The sequence below is a fragment of the Aethalodelphis obliquidens genome, unplaced genomic scaffold (assembly GCF_003676395.1).
Source record: "Aethalodelphis obliquidens isolate GAN/ISIS:26980383/991018 unplaced genomic scaffold, ASM367639v1 scaffold117, whole genome shotgun sequence".
NCBI lineage: Eukaryota > Metazoa > Chordata > Mammalia > Artiodactyla > Delphinidae > Aethalodelphis > Aethalodelphis obliquidens.
Genome location: NW_020838061.1, coordinates 596,679 through 615,959, shown reverse-complemented (window position 1 = coordinate 615,959; position 19,281 = coordinate 596,679). Strand labels below are relative to the sequence as shown.

The 19,281-nt window shown below is 35.2% G+C and overlaps 1 protein-coding gene across 1 annotated transcript in view; it reads left to right on the top strand.

Annotated features, from left to right (window-relative positions):
- The window catches only part of HDX (highly divergent homeobox), a 177,574-nt gene extending 170,831 nt beyond the window's left edge, over nt 1-6,743 (top strand). Inside the window, exons 9-10 of the mRNA XM_027097871.1 lie at nt 791-913; nt 6,047-6,743. Of these exons, the coding sequence (XP_026953672.1) occupies nt 791-913; nt 6,047-6,172 (249 nt within the window). The 3' untranslated portion in view covers nt 6,173-6,743. The remainder of the gene's footprint in view (nt 1-790; nt 914-6,046) is intronic.
- The last annotated feature ends 12,538 nt before the right edge of the window (nt 6,744-19,281 follow it).

Genomic DNA, 19,281 nt, shown 5'->3' with positions numbered 1-19,281 from the left:
TTGTAGCTTAAATAGTAAATCTATTCAGAGCAATTTCATGGCCATTATCTTATTTGGGCCTTAAAACCCTCAAGCTAGAATTCCCAAAGACTGCTAGTATTATATCCATTTTATTGATGAGTAAATAGAATCACAGGTTAATTGGTCTGCCCAAGTTTACACAATTATCAGTAGACCTGACACTAAAATCCTCCCAAAACCTAGTCTATTGTTCTTTTCCTACACAACTAGGAAAAATAGTGGAGACTGGGTTTCAAATCAGTGGTAAATTTGGAGATATTTTCTAAATAACAAACTCTTACATAAAGGTGGGGACCTCAGAAAACTACTTAAGACAGTCTTATTAAAATTTTGAGTCCTTTCTTGGTACAAAATAATAACCTCAGTATTTGGCTTTGTGACTAGTACATTCAGCATTACTGCATCTGCTATCACTCTTTACTTGGGGTTAATTGAGCTCTATTATTAATCCTAATCCAAATGCTAATTAGGTTTAATGTAGGAGGAGTCTTTCCAAGAAGGGAACTGTTTCTTGATTTTTCTCTTACTGGAATTTATTTGATTGGATTTTTGACCTTGCAGATTATTTTCTGTTGGTGATTTGCTTAAAAGGCAGCCTTTGAGTAAAAGGATAATTTACTTCTGTGCTTTATATTCCTTTATGGTAAAATGTTATCTTCTTTATTGTCCCTCTAAGTTGATTGCTTTTTAAAAATTTTATTGTACATGAAACATGTACAGTCCTAGGTTTGCATAGAGTAATTGTATTATTCGATGTTTTCTCCTTCAGAATGAAGAAGTCAGATTCATTGAAAATGAACTAGAGATTCAAAAGCAAAAATATTTTAAACTTCAGACGTTTGTAAGAAGCTTGATACTAGCTATAAAAGCTGATGATAAGGAACAACAGCAGGTAAGTGACAGAAGAGAATAGTAAGCTGTAATGTATCACGTTGAAAAGTAGCATGTCACACTTGGGTTCTACATATTTTTTTGTTTTTATACCTCATTCCTACTTGGCATCAAGGAAGAATTTGTTACTTTGTGACTTTTTTTAAAGCACAGTTTGATTGGGAAAAAATACTCAGATTTTGTGTGCTACTTTAGTGGAAAATCAAAATAACTGATTAACATACTTTGTTAATTCCAAGCCACCACTAAGTAGGGAAAACATTTAAAATATTTTTTACATAATTATTGACTGTATTCCCCATCTTGTTCATATTATTTCATTTAATTAGTTTTAAAGAAATTCTCAAAATGTTTGTAGAGATTGGGCTACACTAACTGGAGAGACACATATTTGGGGACCTTTCGTGAATGAAAGAAGTGAGGCATTTGCCTCTCTTCTGGATTTCAGTTACATTCCAGCCCCTACTAGAGTTCACAAGTGTTTGAATACCTTTTATTTCATGATATGTTGCTCATCACTAAAAAAACGTGAGATTACTTTGTGAAATTCTTTGTGACCACAGTGCAACATTCACTTTTCCCAATTTAACGATAGTGTTTGATTCCTCTACCCCAGCCGTCCCCAACCATTTTGGCACCAGGGATTGGTTTCACGGAAGACAACTTTTCCACGGAACAGGTGGTTGTGGGGGAGATGATTCAGGTGGTAATGCAAGCGAGGGGTAGCGATGGTGAGATGAGCGGCAGATGAAGCTTCCCTCTCGCACCCGCTGCTCACCTCCTGCTGTGTGGTCTGGTTCCTAACATGTCGAGGACCGGTACCAGTCTGCAGCCTAGGGGTTGGGGACCCCTGCTCTACCCCAAAGTTGAAATGCAACATCTTTTGTTTGTCGCTGTGGATTTTTGTTTACAAATTCCTCCCAAAGCACATTTTCTGTCTCATTTCTTCAGTTAAAATTTGTGAAATAATTTATTAATCTTGCTAAAAAGGAATATAGAATTATGTTAAATGTTCCATTTAATACTAAAAGATACTAAATTTGCCTCTGAGTCGTATACTACAATGTTGATTCTTTATCAGAGAAATCCAGTGTAAGTAGTATGTCACACAGTCTCAGAGTTTTTTATTCAGCCGGAGTACAAACATTTATCCCTTATATTCAAGCAAGACTGCATGTACGCAGCCTAACCGAGTTATCTCTAGGGAAAAAGATTAGTGTTTTAGCTTCCAACAATTCTCCTTTTTTTATAAGAAAAAAGTCGTTATATATTTCACCAAAGTACTGAACCACAAAATTTAAACTAGAAAAGAATTTACTCATGAGGCTTAAACCAGCATGTACATTATGTGTCCAGTTTCATGAATTGTGCTCCCCCCATGCTGTACATACACAAACATCCCAAGACAGTAGTTTTCAGTTACCTTTGCCAGCTTTATTTAAGCATTTTGCTTTATTATGTGAGTTATGCATATTCCATGGCATATTGAACATGTATTTGTTTTTTAGAACCAAAACTACAGATTTGTAAACAAATAAGGTGGTAGTGTTTTGTTTTGTTTTTCTGCTTTTTTTTTGCGGTACGCGGGCCTCTCACTGTTGTGGCCTCTCCCGTTGCGGGGCACAGGCTCCGGACGCTCAGGCTCAGCGGCCATGGCTCACGGGCCCAGCCGCTCTGTGGCATGTGGGATCCTCCCGGACCGGGGCACGAACCCGTGTCCCCTGCATCGGCAGGCAGACTCTCAACCACTACGCCACCAGGGAAGCCCTTGTTTTGTTTTTTTTTAACATCTTTATTGGAGTATAATTGCTTTACAGTGGTGTGCTAGTTTCTGCTTTATAACAAAGTGAATCAGCTATACATACACATATATCCCCATATCTCGTCCCTCCTGCATCTCCCTCCCTCCCACCCTCCCTATCCCACCCCTCTAGGTGGTCACAAAGCACCGAGCTGATCTCCCTGTGCTATGCAGCTGCTTCCCACTAGCTATCGGTTTTACATTTGGTAGTGTATATATGTACCTGCCACTTGAACATGGTCCCAAAGGAACTGTAAATTTTAATTAAATAAATGTTAAAAAGAAAAAAAAATCAGAATTAGGCCCAACTATGGGAGTAACTTGGAGTGTGATCCTGGTCCCAAAAGTCTTAGAATGGTTTGGAATGGTCAGCTTCTTAGCAGTTGTTTACGTCTCTTGATATCAAGGTGTGGCACACAAACTGCACGTTATTTTCTAATTCTAACCTGGCTTTATTCTTTCCCCAAAACCACTAACAAATAAGAAAAGTACCTATGGTACATTGTATTTTTCTCTTTTTCTTGTACTTTTCCTCTGATAAAAGGCTGATGAATTAAGATATGAATCAAACATTGGCTAGGGGGAAAGAGAGACAGTTATATAAAAATTGTACTGAAGGGCTTCCCTGGTGGCACAGAGGTTGAGAGTCTGCCTGCCGATTCAGGGGACACGGGTTCGTGCCCCGGTCTGGGAAGATCCCACATGCCACGGAGCGGCTGGGCCCGTGAGCCATGGCCGCTGAGCCTACGCGTCCAGAACCTGTGCTCCACAATGGGAGAGGCCACAACAGTGACAGGCCCACGTACCGCAAAGAAAAAAAAAAAAAAAAAAAAAAATTGTACTGAAAATCATGGCCTATATAATCAGCCCCCAGATAGAAACTACTGATTTTCATAGTTGAGATTGGGTATAATGGATCTCAAAATATGGTCTAAAAATATAGAAGACACCTATAGTAGTCCACAAAAGTTATCCAGGTCATCTCTTAAACTACTAATCTTTATACTATGAAATACTTAGAGGTTTATTTCTGGAAGGAATTAATTTTTATTCTGCCTAATAAAAGAGAACCATATTGTCACTGGTTTCTCATTTAAAAAGCCTGTTTTTCTATTAATCTTGATTTTGGTAAGTTGAGTGAGATGAGTGTTCCACAGAATACTTTGCTCCAATGAAGCAGTCCAGGATTTAAAAATATATGATAATGTCTGACTGAAATATTTGATTATCCAAATAAATTTTTAATCAATAGCCATTTTAAAATAAAAATAATGTTCCCAGAACTGTGCTAAGTCATTAGTTATGGTCTTTCTTCCCTTGGTAATTCACTATGTGATTCTAGCCAGGTCAATTGCCTTTCTTGAACTTCGATTTCTCCACTTTGCAAGGAGGATAAGAATGGTTAACATTATGGAACTTGGCATTCACACCCTAGGGCCTAGAATAAGTATTATAGAGACTGATGATATATTTGGGAAATGCCTTAATCTCTTAGGAAGAGTGACACTAGGTCAGGCTCTGACTGATGAAGAACCTGAAGTGAAGAGAGCTCATTGTGTTCACTTTGGTCTATGAAAAAGACAGTTCTAGCAACTGACATAATCTGAAGATTTGTTCAGTGTGCCAATGTTGCAATCCAGAAGATACTGAAAAGGAGAATTTTAAAGTGGACTTCATGCATTAGTTGTGCCTTATACTGCCTCAGATATTAAAGTTTTCCTATTTCATACTACACTCATTTTAGTCAACTACATTAGGTGCAATAAGTGCAATGAGAAAGAAATAAAAAGTAGTGCTTCTTTGATTTGAAGGTCTCCCCACTAGAATTTAGAATGTCATTAACTTTGCTCATCTACTTTGACTTTCCAGTACTCTAAGCTATGTTAATTGTAACACTTTGCCCTCTTTAATGGGGCTTCTTCACACTTGCAAAATGAAATAAATCCAGTGATGTATTTCTCATAAACTATGATCAACCAATATCAGCAAAGTCTTTGTTTCACCTAGACTGGGTTAGTGGTAAACAAGTGATCTAGCAGAAAAGGGCTCTGTGTCCTATGACTGCGATCTAGAAACCTTAGAGAGTATGTAGTACCTTTAGGTGACTGCTTTGTAAATAGTACTCTCAGTTTCATCAAGAAGTTCATGGACAATTTAATAGCATAAAATAAATAATAAATTTTTGTTCAGAAGGAGTTAGTCTTTCCTTTTGAAGCCTGACAGAAAGCTCTAATCTTTCCTCTTTGCTCTAAGACAAAAACTGTAGGATTTATAAGCTGTCACTTCTTTTAATAAAGAGAATAGGAGAGTAATGTCTTATTTCAACAGTGGATTTCATGTGTTCTCTAACATGCCCTGTTTTTCTGTTCCGTATTTGGGTAGTGGCAAGCTTACATTTGTTCCTGTGCCCTTGATCTTTGTTTACTACTGCACCCAAAGCCCACACTACAAATAACGTTGTCTAAAAATTGCCGAGATATGCTACATTATTTTTGGTATTAGGAGCATCAAATTAATCATTTAATTTGCAATTTCTGATGGTCAAATGGGCATCAGCACTACCAACCAGATAAAACTTAATTAATTATTTATTTCTCTAGTATGAATGCATGTTCTGCAACTCCAGATGAAACAATTACACCATGGCAAAGTTTAGTTCATGGCTCTTGGCTTATCCTAATTACTCCAGCAGAAAAATGAGCAGCCCTCTAGATACATCATTACACAGCCAAATTCACTGGTTCAGCAGTGTCTTGGTGAATTCTTGGCCATCTGTAGATATGGGCATGGCCTAAGAAAAGAAAAAAAATCACTTGGACTTTTAAATTGTTAAAGTTTAATCTAAAGTAGAATAGCTGAAATTTCCCCCTAACTGCTAAGTTCTTTCTCCCACTGAAGTACAAAATACTCTTTTGTGAAATGTGTTTTAGTCTGAAGGACACAGCATAACCAAGCAGGACTATTTTAATAAGGAATATAATGTTAAAGCCCTTTAGCAGTTATCAGTGAACACTCAAAACTAGTATGAAAATCACTTATCTCAAACACTTCAAAGCATTTGGTTCAGAATAGTTGCTCATTTCTCTCCTTATTTCCCTTTTGTTCAGGATTCCACTCTATATAATCCACGCTCTCAAGATCTAGTATTTTGTTACTTCCTTAATAATGTATGAAGAATTTTTCTCTTAGGTAAGATATTGTATAAGGCCCTGAAAGAGAAATGCTCCTTTATTTAAATCTGTAAAAATAAATCAATGTGAAAGGACCACAACTATAAAATTGGAAAAAATATGTCCACATACTAATTCAAAACAATTGATTTTTCTGACTCAGGCACTGCTGTCAGATTTACCTCCTGAATTAGAAGAGATGGATTTCAATCATGCCTCACCGGAGCCTGATGATACCTCATTCAGTGTGTCTTCTTTATCAGAGAAAAATGCCTCAGACAGTTTGTGATTGGGTGGGGGGAGGATATGTGATACAGCCTTTTGGCTACCTAACAGGTATGCATTTCAAGATAGTTGCATTCTGTTGTCCCGAAATTCTTCAGTTGGAAAAAGATATTGTCGAACAACGTATACTGAAGGATTAACAAGATATGATGGCTGTGGTGCAAAAAGATGTATGTAAAATTTAAAAGCATTGTTTGAGAGTTTTTTCCAAACTGATGGAACTCTGGGAAAAAAATGTAATTAATTTTGAGCAGTTTAGCTATGAAATGAATAATGTCTAATTTCTGAAAGGTCTTTTTGGTTTTATAGAAGAATCTTAGTTTTAGTAATAGTTTTGACCAGACACAAAAACAAAGATATTTCAACATAGCTTATCAAGTTACTGAAGCTTGATTAGTCTTGTTTTTGTAGCCATTACGTCTTCTTTCTTCCTCTCTCCTTTTCCTGTTATCTACATACACCTTTATTCAGGAAAGTGGACTGAAAATTGAAAACAAAACCTTAAAAATGTTTTTTAACCTGGATGAATCTTGGGATTTATTTTTAAACTCCTATGAGAATTTGACTTAAGTTAATGTTTGAAAATTGAAGTGATTACTACCATATAATTGTAAATTATTGGTATTCTTCCATTATGTAACCCAAATATTTTGGGAAGGGAAGCATTATGGAAAAGTAATTCATGGACATGAAGTCAAATAAATTATTAAGTGTATAGAACAAAATGTTGTAAAAGATTAATCTTAATGGGAGTCTTCATTGCTGCAAATGACAAATATTGATAAGATTCACATTCTACTGGTAAATTTATATAACTGAGTTAGACGAAATGTTGCACAAATATTACAAGTTTATCACCATCACCATAATATTTCTTCAGTTCTTACACTTTATGAAACAAGAAGTCAAGGTAAGCCACTGAGTTTTCTTTGTGTTGTTTTTTTTTTATCTAGTCACTTAACTTTGCCACAAAATTTACCTCATTTCCATGCAAGACTTGTACAGAGTCATCAGCCAAGGATAATATCCAAAAAGAATTATACTACTTTGGTTGTAAATCACAGTCCTCTGAATTTCCTGGATACTATTCTATGAGTACACTCCTAAAATGGGCATGCTACCCAGTTGCTCTATTAGTAGCTACCAGATAGCACCACACTGTAGACAATTTTTTGCAGACCTTCCCTTCCAGGGTACCAGATGGCATTACCATGACCCATAGAAGGGAAAATGCTAGTTTCTCCCTGAGCATACAGTATCACATATTTGTGAGTTGGCAGTGTGTAATTGTATCACATGATTAAATTACTATCTATACCTAAAAGATTAATGAAGTAACTAGATGTCTCTTTTGGCCATCAAGCTTCTATGTCAGATATTTTTGTAATTTGTAAGTAAAATCAAGTTTGATCTTGGAATTCACAGGTACCAACTTATGAATACAAAAATGCAGTCATGAATGTCTTTGACCTTGAAATGTCCCCTCCCACACACACAAATAGGTAAGGTTCATTGATAATCATTCACTTTGTCAGCTATTTGTTTGATTTAATATTGCTGCCATGCTACTGTTATGGTTCTTTGTTAGCAGAAATATTTCAGTTGTTAGGTATGCTCCCTTTTAGCTGAGAGCTGTATGGTTCTTCATAAACAATTTTTAGTACTCCTTGTTGACAGGACAAATTCCATTCAGAGAAAAGAGGGCTGAGTAAGAGAACCTTGGATATTACATTTAAATTTATCAGTCACTCTAATTCCCTATGAGATAAAGAGTCTCTACTATATACAGCAAATAGAGAAACCATTTCTTGAAGTAACATGAACAAACTCCAGCTCTTCAAGTCTCTCTTACCATCCTTTTTACTAGTTGTTGAGTTTATCTTTAAACTATAATTTCTCCTGCTTCAATTTAAGCACCTTATTATTGAGTTTTTGTTACTAAGTAAAGATAGGTGATTCTCTCCTACATCTTTGAACTCTATGGATTACGCTTGTCACACTTCAGCAATTAGTCAATAAATCAAAAAATATTCATTGAACTCCTGCAATAGGGACATTGGATTTCTACTCCTCAGCAAGCCATAAACTTCCAAATAAATTATTTCTTTTCACTTTTTCAAGGATAGAAATAAAATTATTTAAGTAGAAATTTTAATAGACTTAAGGATTTTACTAGGTATGGCATAGATGATTCCCTTGTCCCTGTTTAAAGTTCCATTAAAATAGAAACTGCATAAATCATAACAGTACACTTAAGAATCCTTTTGTCTTGACATTTGTGTTTCAGCCCTAAAATTATTTATTTTACTATCATTGAATGTAAAACATTTCTAAAACAAAATACAGTTTTTCTGTAGCAGGAACCAAAGGAAATAGATGTATCCAGAAAAAGAAATCAAAATTGGCAAATTGAAATTATACACCATAGATTTTGAAAATGATGCCAAGGTCAAGTATTAAAAATCTACTTTGAAGAAAATATATTTTCACATGTATAGATTGGAATTGATTTTGAGACTTTTAGAGCAGGAAAATATCAGTTTATGGACTCCTTTTGTGAACATCATCATGACTGGGAGGAGAAAAACAACTAGTGTTTCTTTCTTTAGGGCTTTGACACAATAATAAAACAGAACATAGTATCTGACGCCATACTATCTCTCACAAAGACAGATGCCAACATGATTTTTTTCCTTTTCTTTTAACTATCCTTTGATGTCTGCTTTTGACCTGTTTCTAAACAGGGAATGTGTATCTAAAAGCAGTTACCAGGACTTCCCTAGCAGTCCAGTGGTTAAGACTCTGAGCTCCCAATGGCTCCGCCAGAAAAAAAAAAAAAAAAGAGAGCACTTACCTTTCAAAATGTGTATTAAAAAAAAAAAACCCTGAAGTACCTCTCTTATTTCAGCCAAGCTAACATTAGTCCCAAGAAAATGAGAACTGCAGTTACCCTGGAGAATAGGAAAATTAGCACACGCAAGGAAAACATTGAAAGGAAATCGGCCTCTTCATGGAACCTAGGGATGTTTTGTTGTAACGTCAGTTATCAACAGAAGGAATTTTGTACTATCATTGAAATCTTGTGATAGAAATGTTTGTTATTGTTGGAGAAGAAAAGGCTGCAACCCAATTACATCCTAAGCTCTGTATACTACCAAGACCTCAAAAGATGTCCAAGAGGTAATTTCTCCAAAGACAGTAACATCTATTTTAAGACACTTTCACAGTCAGCAGTATGTAAGTTTGTAGGAGAAAGCATAAGTGGTATATTTAAAAGAATTCTAGCCTCTAAGATTGACTTTGTTGCCCTTTTTAGGGAGGAGGGAGCATTCAGCCCATTTCCAGGAATAGTTTCCTCACCTTGGCCTGACAGCTTATGATCATATTTAAGAAGAATTCTGAAAACTCTAACTCCTGTCCTTCCTCCATATTGCAGTGGTGGTATACAGGGAATATTGCTTATTTTTTTTAAATATTAGATTTTCATTCAGATCCTAAAAGTGCCAAATTCTGATAGATTAGCCTTTTAAGGGAGTTATCAGTAGGAGTTATGAATAAATGGGTTTATCTTTGAAGTTGGTGTTATCCTTGGCAGACAGCACTGTATCATGCTCTTCACTAAGCTATGCTCTGTGATGTTATAATGGAGGAGCCTACTAACTTGTGAGCCTACAGTCAACATACCATTGCCCAAAACAAACCTTTATTAAGAACAGATTTGCTAAGGGATAAAAGAGAATAAAGTGATATTTTCATGGAAATATATTATGATTGTTCCATTAAAGTGTATACTGAGTATATATTTCTCCACATTGAAATTTTATTTTGCATTAACTTGTTAATTACTTTTAGTAATCTTGTGTCCTATTTTACTGGCACTACCTCTGAAACATACTATCATGTTAAAACCACATCAGGCTGTATAATGTGAAATTTTGTAGTGTTTTTATTTAAACTTTTATAGAGACAATAAATGATTTCCAACTAATAAAGGCATCTCTTTCTTGTAATGTTTATTTTTCTAAGTCTTTGTGTTTTAATCATTGTTCCCCTTTTACAGATAATTTTTTCCTCCCCAAAATAAGGTTGTGATAAAAAGACCAAAAAATGCAGAGAATAATAAGGTATTTGGAGTCAGAAAAGGGAGAACACGGAGTGCTCAAGTGGAAATTTGGTTGATTTCCAAGCTGACATGTGTATCATCTTTAATTGGCTTTACATAACAAAGAATTACTCCAACACCAGTGGAATAGAGTGAATATTCAGTAATAGACAACAGATTCAAATGGTAAAAACAGCAAGTAAATCTCCACAGTATAAACAAAGAATGCTATTTTTACAACAGATTTTTTTTAAGTGTCAGTGGTTGCATCTAACTTCTGGCTCTCTTTTTGACATCCGTTGAACATGGTTTTAGTTTGGGTGAAATACACCCATATTTTTTTGGTTAAAGTCTTATGCCAATTAAAACTTTTCATGTTATCAAATGTGGGAGGGCATGGGATGAGCTTCAAGTAGCACATCAGCAGTTTTCCTTCCCAGTTGATACATTTTCAGGAATGTTGGAAGGACAAAATGCACTTCAAATGACCCATGTCTTTCTCAGATCTGCAGTCATTGACTTAAGGTGGTGAAATCCTTTGATTTTATTAAAATGAATGGGAATCATTACAAATATATTTAAAATACAAGTCGATGGATGAGTATGTCCATAAAATTGAATGATGTTTTTCACACTCTTTGAGACTAGTTTTTTATATTTCTTGTTTATATCATATTATAAAAGTAATAGATGTTCTTTGCAGACATTTTAGAAAATGTAGCTAATATAAAGAAAAAAACACTTGCAATCCCACTCCCCAGTAATAATCATTGTTATCATCGTAGTATATTTAATTCATCTTAGTATATTTAAGTCATTTCTTGTGCATATTACATATATTCAGCAATAGTGAGATTATACTGATTATGCAGTTATGTGTCCTGCTTTTTCTCTTAACAATGTATTGAGAGCATTTTCCCATGTGACCATTTGTCACAAAGATATTTTAGTCTCAATTACATTTGGACCTAAAGGGGATTTTTTTTTAATTTATACAGGAAAAAATCAAACCTTCTACTGATGAAAATACATTTATTCTAGAGAATTAACAAGTAGCTGCTTTACATAAATACTGTACTTTTAAACTTAGATTTAAAACAAATGATGCTACTAATCTACTTTCACAATAATAAAGTAGCTATATTTTGGCTGCAAGTTACAAGGTACTTCTCCTTGATACTTCTACCTAAGTAATGTTTTTATTACCTATACTAGTAAACTATTCTAAACTCGAAAAATAAAACAAAATCATTTTTAGGTATGAAAGGTCACATACTGTGTACACCAATATGAACTGGGAGTAATAATTTTTTGAAATCAGTTGGAATGTAATTCCAATTTTTCTCTAAAGAGTAAGACTGTTTCTTTTTATTACAGTGTTCTGTTTCATCCAGTTTTGGAAGTTTGGAAAATGTTACCAATTCTGGATTTTGTTGTGAAATAGCAATCAATATTTATATCTCCATTTTATGATATAATACAATGTATACCAAGACTATCATAATCAAGTACCTCCTCTGTGATCTAGGCCATGTGAAACTCTAATCTTTCCCAGTACCCAGGTCACTCCCTATTTAAAAGTTACATCTGTAGGGAGGCTTATTAATACTTACAAGCTGTTAGGAGACCATTCAATGCAGTGCTTCAATAATGTCAGAACTGGTATCAATAACTCTTGTTAGCAGAGTTCTGAGACCCAGGTCACAGGTTTGATCTCCATTCAGATCAGTTAGTTTATACAAAAGGGAAAAAACCTTCTGCTACAGGGTCACCATGTTCAAATCTTGTCTTGAAGTCTATCAGTAGTCACAGAGCACCCGGGGGGAAGATGTGGGTGGATATAGTCAACTGTATATGTGGCTTAAATGGTATAAAATAATCGATGTTGGGAAGGTTCTCTTGTCCATACTCACCTCCCAGGCCTCTTCTGGAAGTTTATTGGTAGTAATTAATTGGGAATAATTTGGTATAAAATGTGATCATCTTTGACAAAGATAAGGGGATCTATAAGGTATTCATACCATAATAGCATTTGCCTAATCAGCTGCATTCCTTTTTTTTTCCCAGATTCTCCTGTTCTTTTTTCAGCTTTATTGAGGTATAATTGATGGATAAAATTGTAAGATTTTTTTTTCACACACACACACTGTATTTCATTTTTACAAGAGATAAACTGACACCAAGCATCGTAAGTGGATGACCACAACAAAAGCAACAATGATTGCAATTACCAAACACGAAACACAGTCATACTATGTCATAATATTGACATTCAGTCCAGTAATCCTCCACTGTAACAGCTCCTTTACTTTGAAGTGAAAATTGATTTGTATATTTTTTGCCTCGGAGTCCTTGTGGGATTTTTTTTTTTATTCAAACAGAAAGTCACAAAATTTATAATCATCCTCATCAGTTCACTCAGTCCCATGTAATTAAATTTTCTTTTTATATTGATCTTTTGTTAGCACTTTTATGAATTCATTAGTTTTCCATTAGAGTTCTGAAAATGCTTATTCATTCAGTTCAGCAGTATAGTCAGTTACCAGAAACTTGTACTTTTTAGTCTTTTCCATGAATTCCTTGAAGATGAAACCCTTAAATAGAAACATTTTTGCGAAAGCATCAGAGTACACCCAGAACTGTCTGTAAATGACAAAAGACTTAAAAATGACCACAGTTAGGGCTTCCCTGGTGGCGTGCAGTGGTTGAGAGTCCGCCTGCCAATGCAGGGGACACGGGTTCACGCCCCAGTCCGGGAAGATCCCACATGTCGCGGAGTGGTTGGGCCCGTGAGCCATGGCCGCTGGGCCTGCGTGTCCGGAGCCTGTGCTCCACAACGGGAGAGGCCACAACAGTGAGAGGCCCGCGTATGGCAAAAAAAAAAAAAAAAAAATGACCACGGTTAAAGATTTGATGAAAGTTCATAATGATGCAATTGACAAGGAAATTTAGTTATTTCTGAAATATACATTTTAAAGTAATAACTAGAATTATGACATAACATTATACCAGAACATATAAGATTTTTATTGTTTTTTTTATTGTTTTTTTATACTGCAGGTTCTTTTTTTTTAACATCTTTATTGGCGTATAATTGCATTACAATGGTGTGTTAGTTTCTACTTTATAACAAAGTAAATCAGTTATATATATATATATGTTCCCATATCTCTTTCCTCTTGCAGGTCCTTATTAGTCATCAATTTTATACACATCAGTGTATATATGTCAACCCCAATCGCCCAATTCAGCACACCACCATCCCCACCCAACAGCGGTTTTCCCCCCTTGGTGTCCATACGTTTGTTCCCTAAATCTGTGTCTCAACTTCTGTCCTGCAAACCAGTTCATCTGTACCATTTCTCTAGGTTCCAATACATGCATTAATATACGACATTTGTTTTTCTCTTTCTGACTTATTTCACTCTGCATGACAGTCTCTACATCCATCCACGTCTCAAAACATGACTCAATTTCATTCCTTTTTATGGCTGAGTAATATTCCATTGTATATATGTACCACATCTTCTTTATCCATTTGAATGTCGATGGGCATTTAGGTCGCTTCCATGACCTGGCTATTGTAAATAGTGCTGCAATGAACATTGGGGTGCATGTGTCTTTTTGGATTATGGTTTTCTCTGGGTATATGCCCAGTAGTGGGATTGCTGGATCATATGGTAATTCTATTTTTAGTTTTTTAAGGAACCTCCATACTGTTCTCCATAGTGGCTGTATCAATTTACATTCCCACCAACAAGGCAAGAGGGTTCCCTTTTCTCCACATCCTCTCCAGCATTTGTTGATTGTAGATTTTCTAATGATGCCCATTCTAACTGCTGTGGGGTGATACCTCATTGTAGTTTTGATTTGCATTTCTCTAATAATAAGTGATGTTGAGCAGCTTTTCATGTGCTTCTTGGCCATCTGTATGTCTTCTTTGGAGAAATGTCTTTATAGGTCTTCTGACCATTTTTGGATTGGGTTCTTTGTTTCTTTAATATTGAGCTGCATGAGCTGCTTATATATTTTGGAGATTAATCCTTTGTCCGGTGATTCGTTTATGAATATATTATCCCATTCTGAGGGCTGTCTTTTCATCTTGTTTATGGTTTCCTTTGCTGTGCAAAAGCTTTGAAGTTTCATTAGGTCCCATTTGTTTATTTTTGTTTTTATTTCCATTACACTAGGAGGTGGATCAAAAAAGATCTTGCTGTAATTTATGTCAAAGAGTGTTCTTCCTATGTTTTCCTCTAAGAGTTTTATAGTGCCTGGTTTTATATTTAGTTCTTGAATCCATTTTGAGTTTATTTTTGTGTATGGTGTTAGGGAGTGTTCTAATTTCATTCTTTTACATGTAGCTGTCCAGTTTTCCAAGAACCACTTATTGAAGAGACTGTCTTTTCTCCATTGTATATCTTTGACTCCTTTGTCATAGATTAGTTGACGATAGGTGCATGGGATTATCTCTGGGCTTTCTATCTTGTTCCATTGATCTATATTTCTGTTTTTTGTGCCAGTACCATATTGCCTCATTACTGTAGCTTTGTTGTATAGTCTGAAGTCAGGGAGTCTGATTCCTCCAGCTCCTTTTTTTCCCCTTAAAACTGCTTTGGCTATTCCGGGTCTTTTGTGTCTCCATTCAACTTTTAAGATGATTTGTTCTAGTTCCATAAAAAATGCTATTGGTAGTTTGACAGTGATTGCATTGAATCTGTAGATTGCTTTGGGTAGTATAGTCATTTTCACAATATTGTTTCTTCCAATCCAAGAACATGGGATATTTCTCCATCTGTTGGTATCATTTTTAATTTCTTTCATCAGTGTCTTATAGTTTTCTGCAAGGTCTTTTTTTTTTCCCTAGGTAGGTTTATTCCTAGGTGTTTTATTCTTTATGTTGCAATGGTAAATGGGAGTGTTTTAATAATTTCTCTTTCAGATTTTTCATCATTAGTGTATAGGAATGCCAGAGATTTTTGTGCATTGATTTTGTATCCTGCAACTTTACCAAATTCATTGATTAGCTCTAGTAGTTTTCTGCTGGCATTTTTAGGATTCTCTATGTATAGTATCATGTCATCTGCAAACAGTGACTCTTTTACGTCTTCTTTTCCAATTTGTTTTGCTTTTATTTCTTTTTCTTCTCTGATATCCATGGCTAGGACTTCCAAAATTATGTTGAATAATAGTGGTGAGAGTGGACATCCCTGTCTCGTTCTTGATCTTAGAGGAAATGCTTTCAGTTTTTCACCATTGAGAATGATGTTTGCTGTGGGTTTTTCATATATGGCCTTTATTATCTTGAGGTAGGTTCCCTGTATGCCCACTTTCTGGAGAGTCTTTATCATAAATCAGTGTTGAATTTTGTCAAAAGCTTTTTCTGCATCTATTGAGATGATCATATGGTTTTTATTCTTCAATTTGTTAATATGGTGTATCACATTGATTGATTTTCCTATATTAAGGAAACCTTGCATCCCTGGGATAAATCCCACTTGATCATGGTGTATTATCCTTTTATAATGTGTTGTTGGATTCTGTTTGCTAGTATTTTGTTGAGGATTTTTGCATCTATATTCATCAGTGATATTGGTCTGTAATTTTCTTTTTTTGTAGTACCTTTGTCTGGTTTTGGTATCAGGGTTATGGTGGCCTCATAGAATGAGTTTGGGGGTGCTCCTTCCTCCGCAATTTTTTGGAAGAGTTTGAGAAGGATGGGTGTTAGCTCTCCTCTAAATGTTTGATAGAATTCACCTGTGAAGCCATCTGGTACTTGACTTCTGTTTGTTGGAAGATGTTTAATCACAGTTTCAATTTTGTTACTTGTGATTCATCTGTTCATATTTTCTGTTTCTTCCTGGTTCAGTCTTGGAAGGCTTTACCTCTCTAAGAATTTGTCCATTTCTTCCAGGTTGACCATTTTATTGGCATAGAGTTGCTTGTAGTAGTCTCTTAGGATGCTTTGTATTTCTGCAGTGTCTGTTGTAACTTTTCCTTTTTCATTTCTAATTTTATTGATTTCAGTCTTCTCCCTCTTTTTCTTGATGAGTCTGGCTAATGGTTTAACAATTTTGTTTATCTTCTCAAAGAACCAGCTTTTAGTTTTATTGTTCTTTGCTATTGTTTTCTTTGTTTCTATTTCTTTTACTTCTGCTCTGATCTTTATGATTTCCTTCCTCCTGCTAACTTTGTTTTTTGTTTGTTCTTCTTTCTCTAGTTCCTTTAGTTGTAAGGTTAGATTTTTTACTTGAGACTTTCCTTGTTTCTTGAGGTAGGCTTGTATGGCTATAAACTTCCCTCTTAGAAATGCTTTTGCTGCATCCCATAGGTTTTGGATCATAGTGTTTTCATTTTCATTTGTCTCTAGGTATTTTTTTTATTTCCTCTTTGATTTCTTCAGTGATCTCTTGGTTATTTAGTAATGTACTATTTAGCTTCCATGTGTTTGTGTTTTTACGTTTTTTTTTCCCCTGTAATTCATTTCTAATCTCATAGTGCTATGGTCAGAAAAGATGCTTGTTATGATTTCAATTGTCTTAACTTTACTGAGGCTTTATTTGTGATCCAAGATGTGATCTATCCTGGAGAATGTTCCATGCGCACTTGAGAAGAAAGTGTAACCTGCTGTTTTTGGATGGAATGTCCTATAAATGTCAATTAAATCTATCCAGTCTATTATGTCATTTAAAGCTTCTGTTTCCTTATTTATTTTCATTTTGGATGATTTGTCCATTGGTATAAGTGAGGTATTAAAGTCCCCCACTATTATTGTTGTACTGTCGATGTCCTCTTTTATAATCAGCCGCATTCTTTACAACATTAGGTGAAGAAGATCGGGGCACTGAGAGAAGGATAGCTGGGGAGGTGGGTAATTAAAACCAGAGAGGGATAAATACCTCTAGAACCTCTAGAAGTCTTGAGGGAGGCATAACAATGGAAGGCACTAAGTGTCTGGTGGGCAGGAAAGAGGGAAATCTAGGCTCTAAAATATAGACGGTTAAATGTATGTAGAGTATTATAGTGCAGGGGTTAGGATAGAATATTGTAGGAGTTAAGTCATGGGATCAAATCTGAGTTTTATAGTTACTGGCTCTGTGATCTTGGAGAAGTTATTTGAACTCTCTGTGTTTAAGTTTCTTTGCAAAATGTGAACGTGATAATACCTATCTCATGGCGTTGTTGTGAGGAATATGATAACCTACCATAAAGTGCTTAGCACAGTGCCTAGCACACAGTAAGTGCTCAGTAAATGTTAGCCAATGCTATTATTATTACTTACAGAAAGGAAATTGAGGGGATCCAAATGTAATACCCAACTACCAATTTTACCCTGGACAAAAAAGGCTCAAAACAAACATCTAGGAGAATCAAAACACAGTTCAAAACAATTTCACCTATATTTGGTTTCTTACTAGCAGGGTTGTCACATTCAAAGGATGGCACAGTTTATTGGTAGTGCCCTCAGTATTCTTCTTACTGCCTTAAAGATTTAATAGCTCTTCCTCTCTATCAAAGAGCTGCCGTGGGAACTGGAGCAAATCAGATGTATCTTGCATTGAATAAAATATTGATGCCATATAACATATTTCATCCACTTTCATTGATCTGTTATCTGTATGTGTACAGTTTTATAATCTTACATGAGTTAAACTCGTTGTGGAAAATGATATTTCTTTAAACATTCGACTGTTTATACACCAAGTGCTGGTCTCCAGCTTAATGATGTATGTGTATGCAGGTGAATTTCCGACAGATTTTTGAAATTACCTGCAGAAATTTTAGATTACTTGCTTTTTAGTGGTTTGTCTTCAGTTTCTAATCAAGTGAATCAAGGAACAAATCACTGATACATGCAACAACTTGGATGAATCTCAAAGACATTATTCTAAGTAAAAAGAAACCAGACACAAAAGGCTACATACTGTATTATTCCATTTATATGAAATTCTGGGAAAGAAAAAACTATAGAAACAGAAATCAGATCAGTGGTTACCAGGGATTGGGGTAGGTGCAGGACTTAGACTGTAAGCTGGCACAAGGGAATTTTTTAGAGCAATAGAAAAAAAAGTGAATTCTAGCCAGTTATTACTGGTTCTGGAATACATTAACTTGTTTTGTTCAAGCACATGTTATTTATCATTTGAAAACACATTATGGTTTTCTAACTACATGTTCTATATTTACAGGCAGGTTTCCTTCCAGTCTATTCATAGGCACACATTTTGCTTTCTAAGGAAGGGTTATTCTTTCTAATCAAATGCCATTTGAAAATACTTAGTTCACCCCTGTGTCAAGGATTGTACAACCTGTATCTTCACTGACACACTGGGTCAGAGGAAAGAGCTGTTTACCTTCCCTAAGGCTGGTTACTAGATGCAAGGCTCTTTTACTAAATCTATTAATATAGGTGCTGGAGAAGTTAGATAAATATTTCAATGGATTTATTTTATTATATGGCCTTATAAATTTTTATATTCATATTTCATTTTTAAAGCATTAACACACATCTTAACTGGAAAACTGGCAACAACAGCAATAACAAAATTTCAGACATAAGAAGAAAGAGACCTCGGGTTCACTAGGATAAGATACATTGACCCCTCTGGATATAAATGCTTGCTGGAAACCAGGAAGGAAAAAAAAAAAGTCTAGGTAAAGGAATTTAGAAAACCTTAGAACCAAGACAATATCAAGGTCAAAATGTAATAAAGCTACTTATCCAGTAATTAATGTTCTTCCTCATCCTAATTTGAAACTCAAAATATTCTGGGCTTTTATCTCCCCACTCCTTTTGGTATTTTCTAGTACCAACATTTTTAGTAGAAGGGGCTGAAATTCTTGAGATGGAAAGTTCCTGGATCTTAAAACCTATGCCCCAGCCTCTCTTTTCTCCAGTAAGATACATTGTAGTGTGGTAGAAAAGAAAGGTCACTGGTTATGTGATTTTGCTCAAGCTGTAAATTCTTTAAGCCTCAATTTCTTCATCTATGAAATGGAAATAATATGTGTTC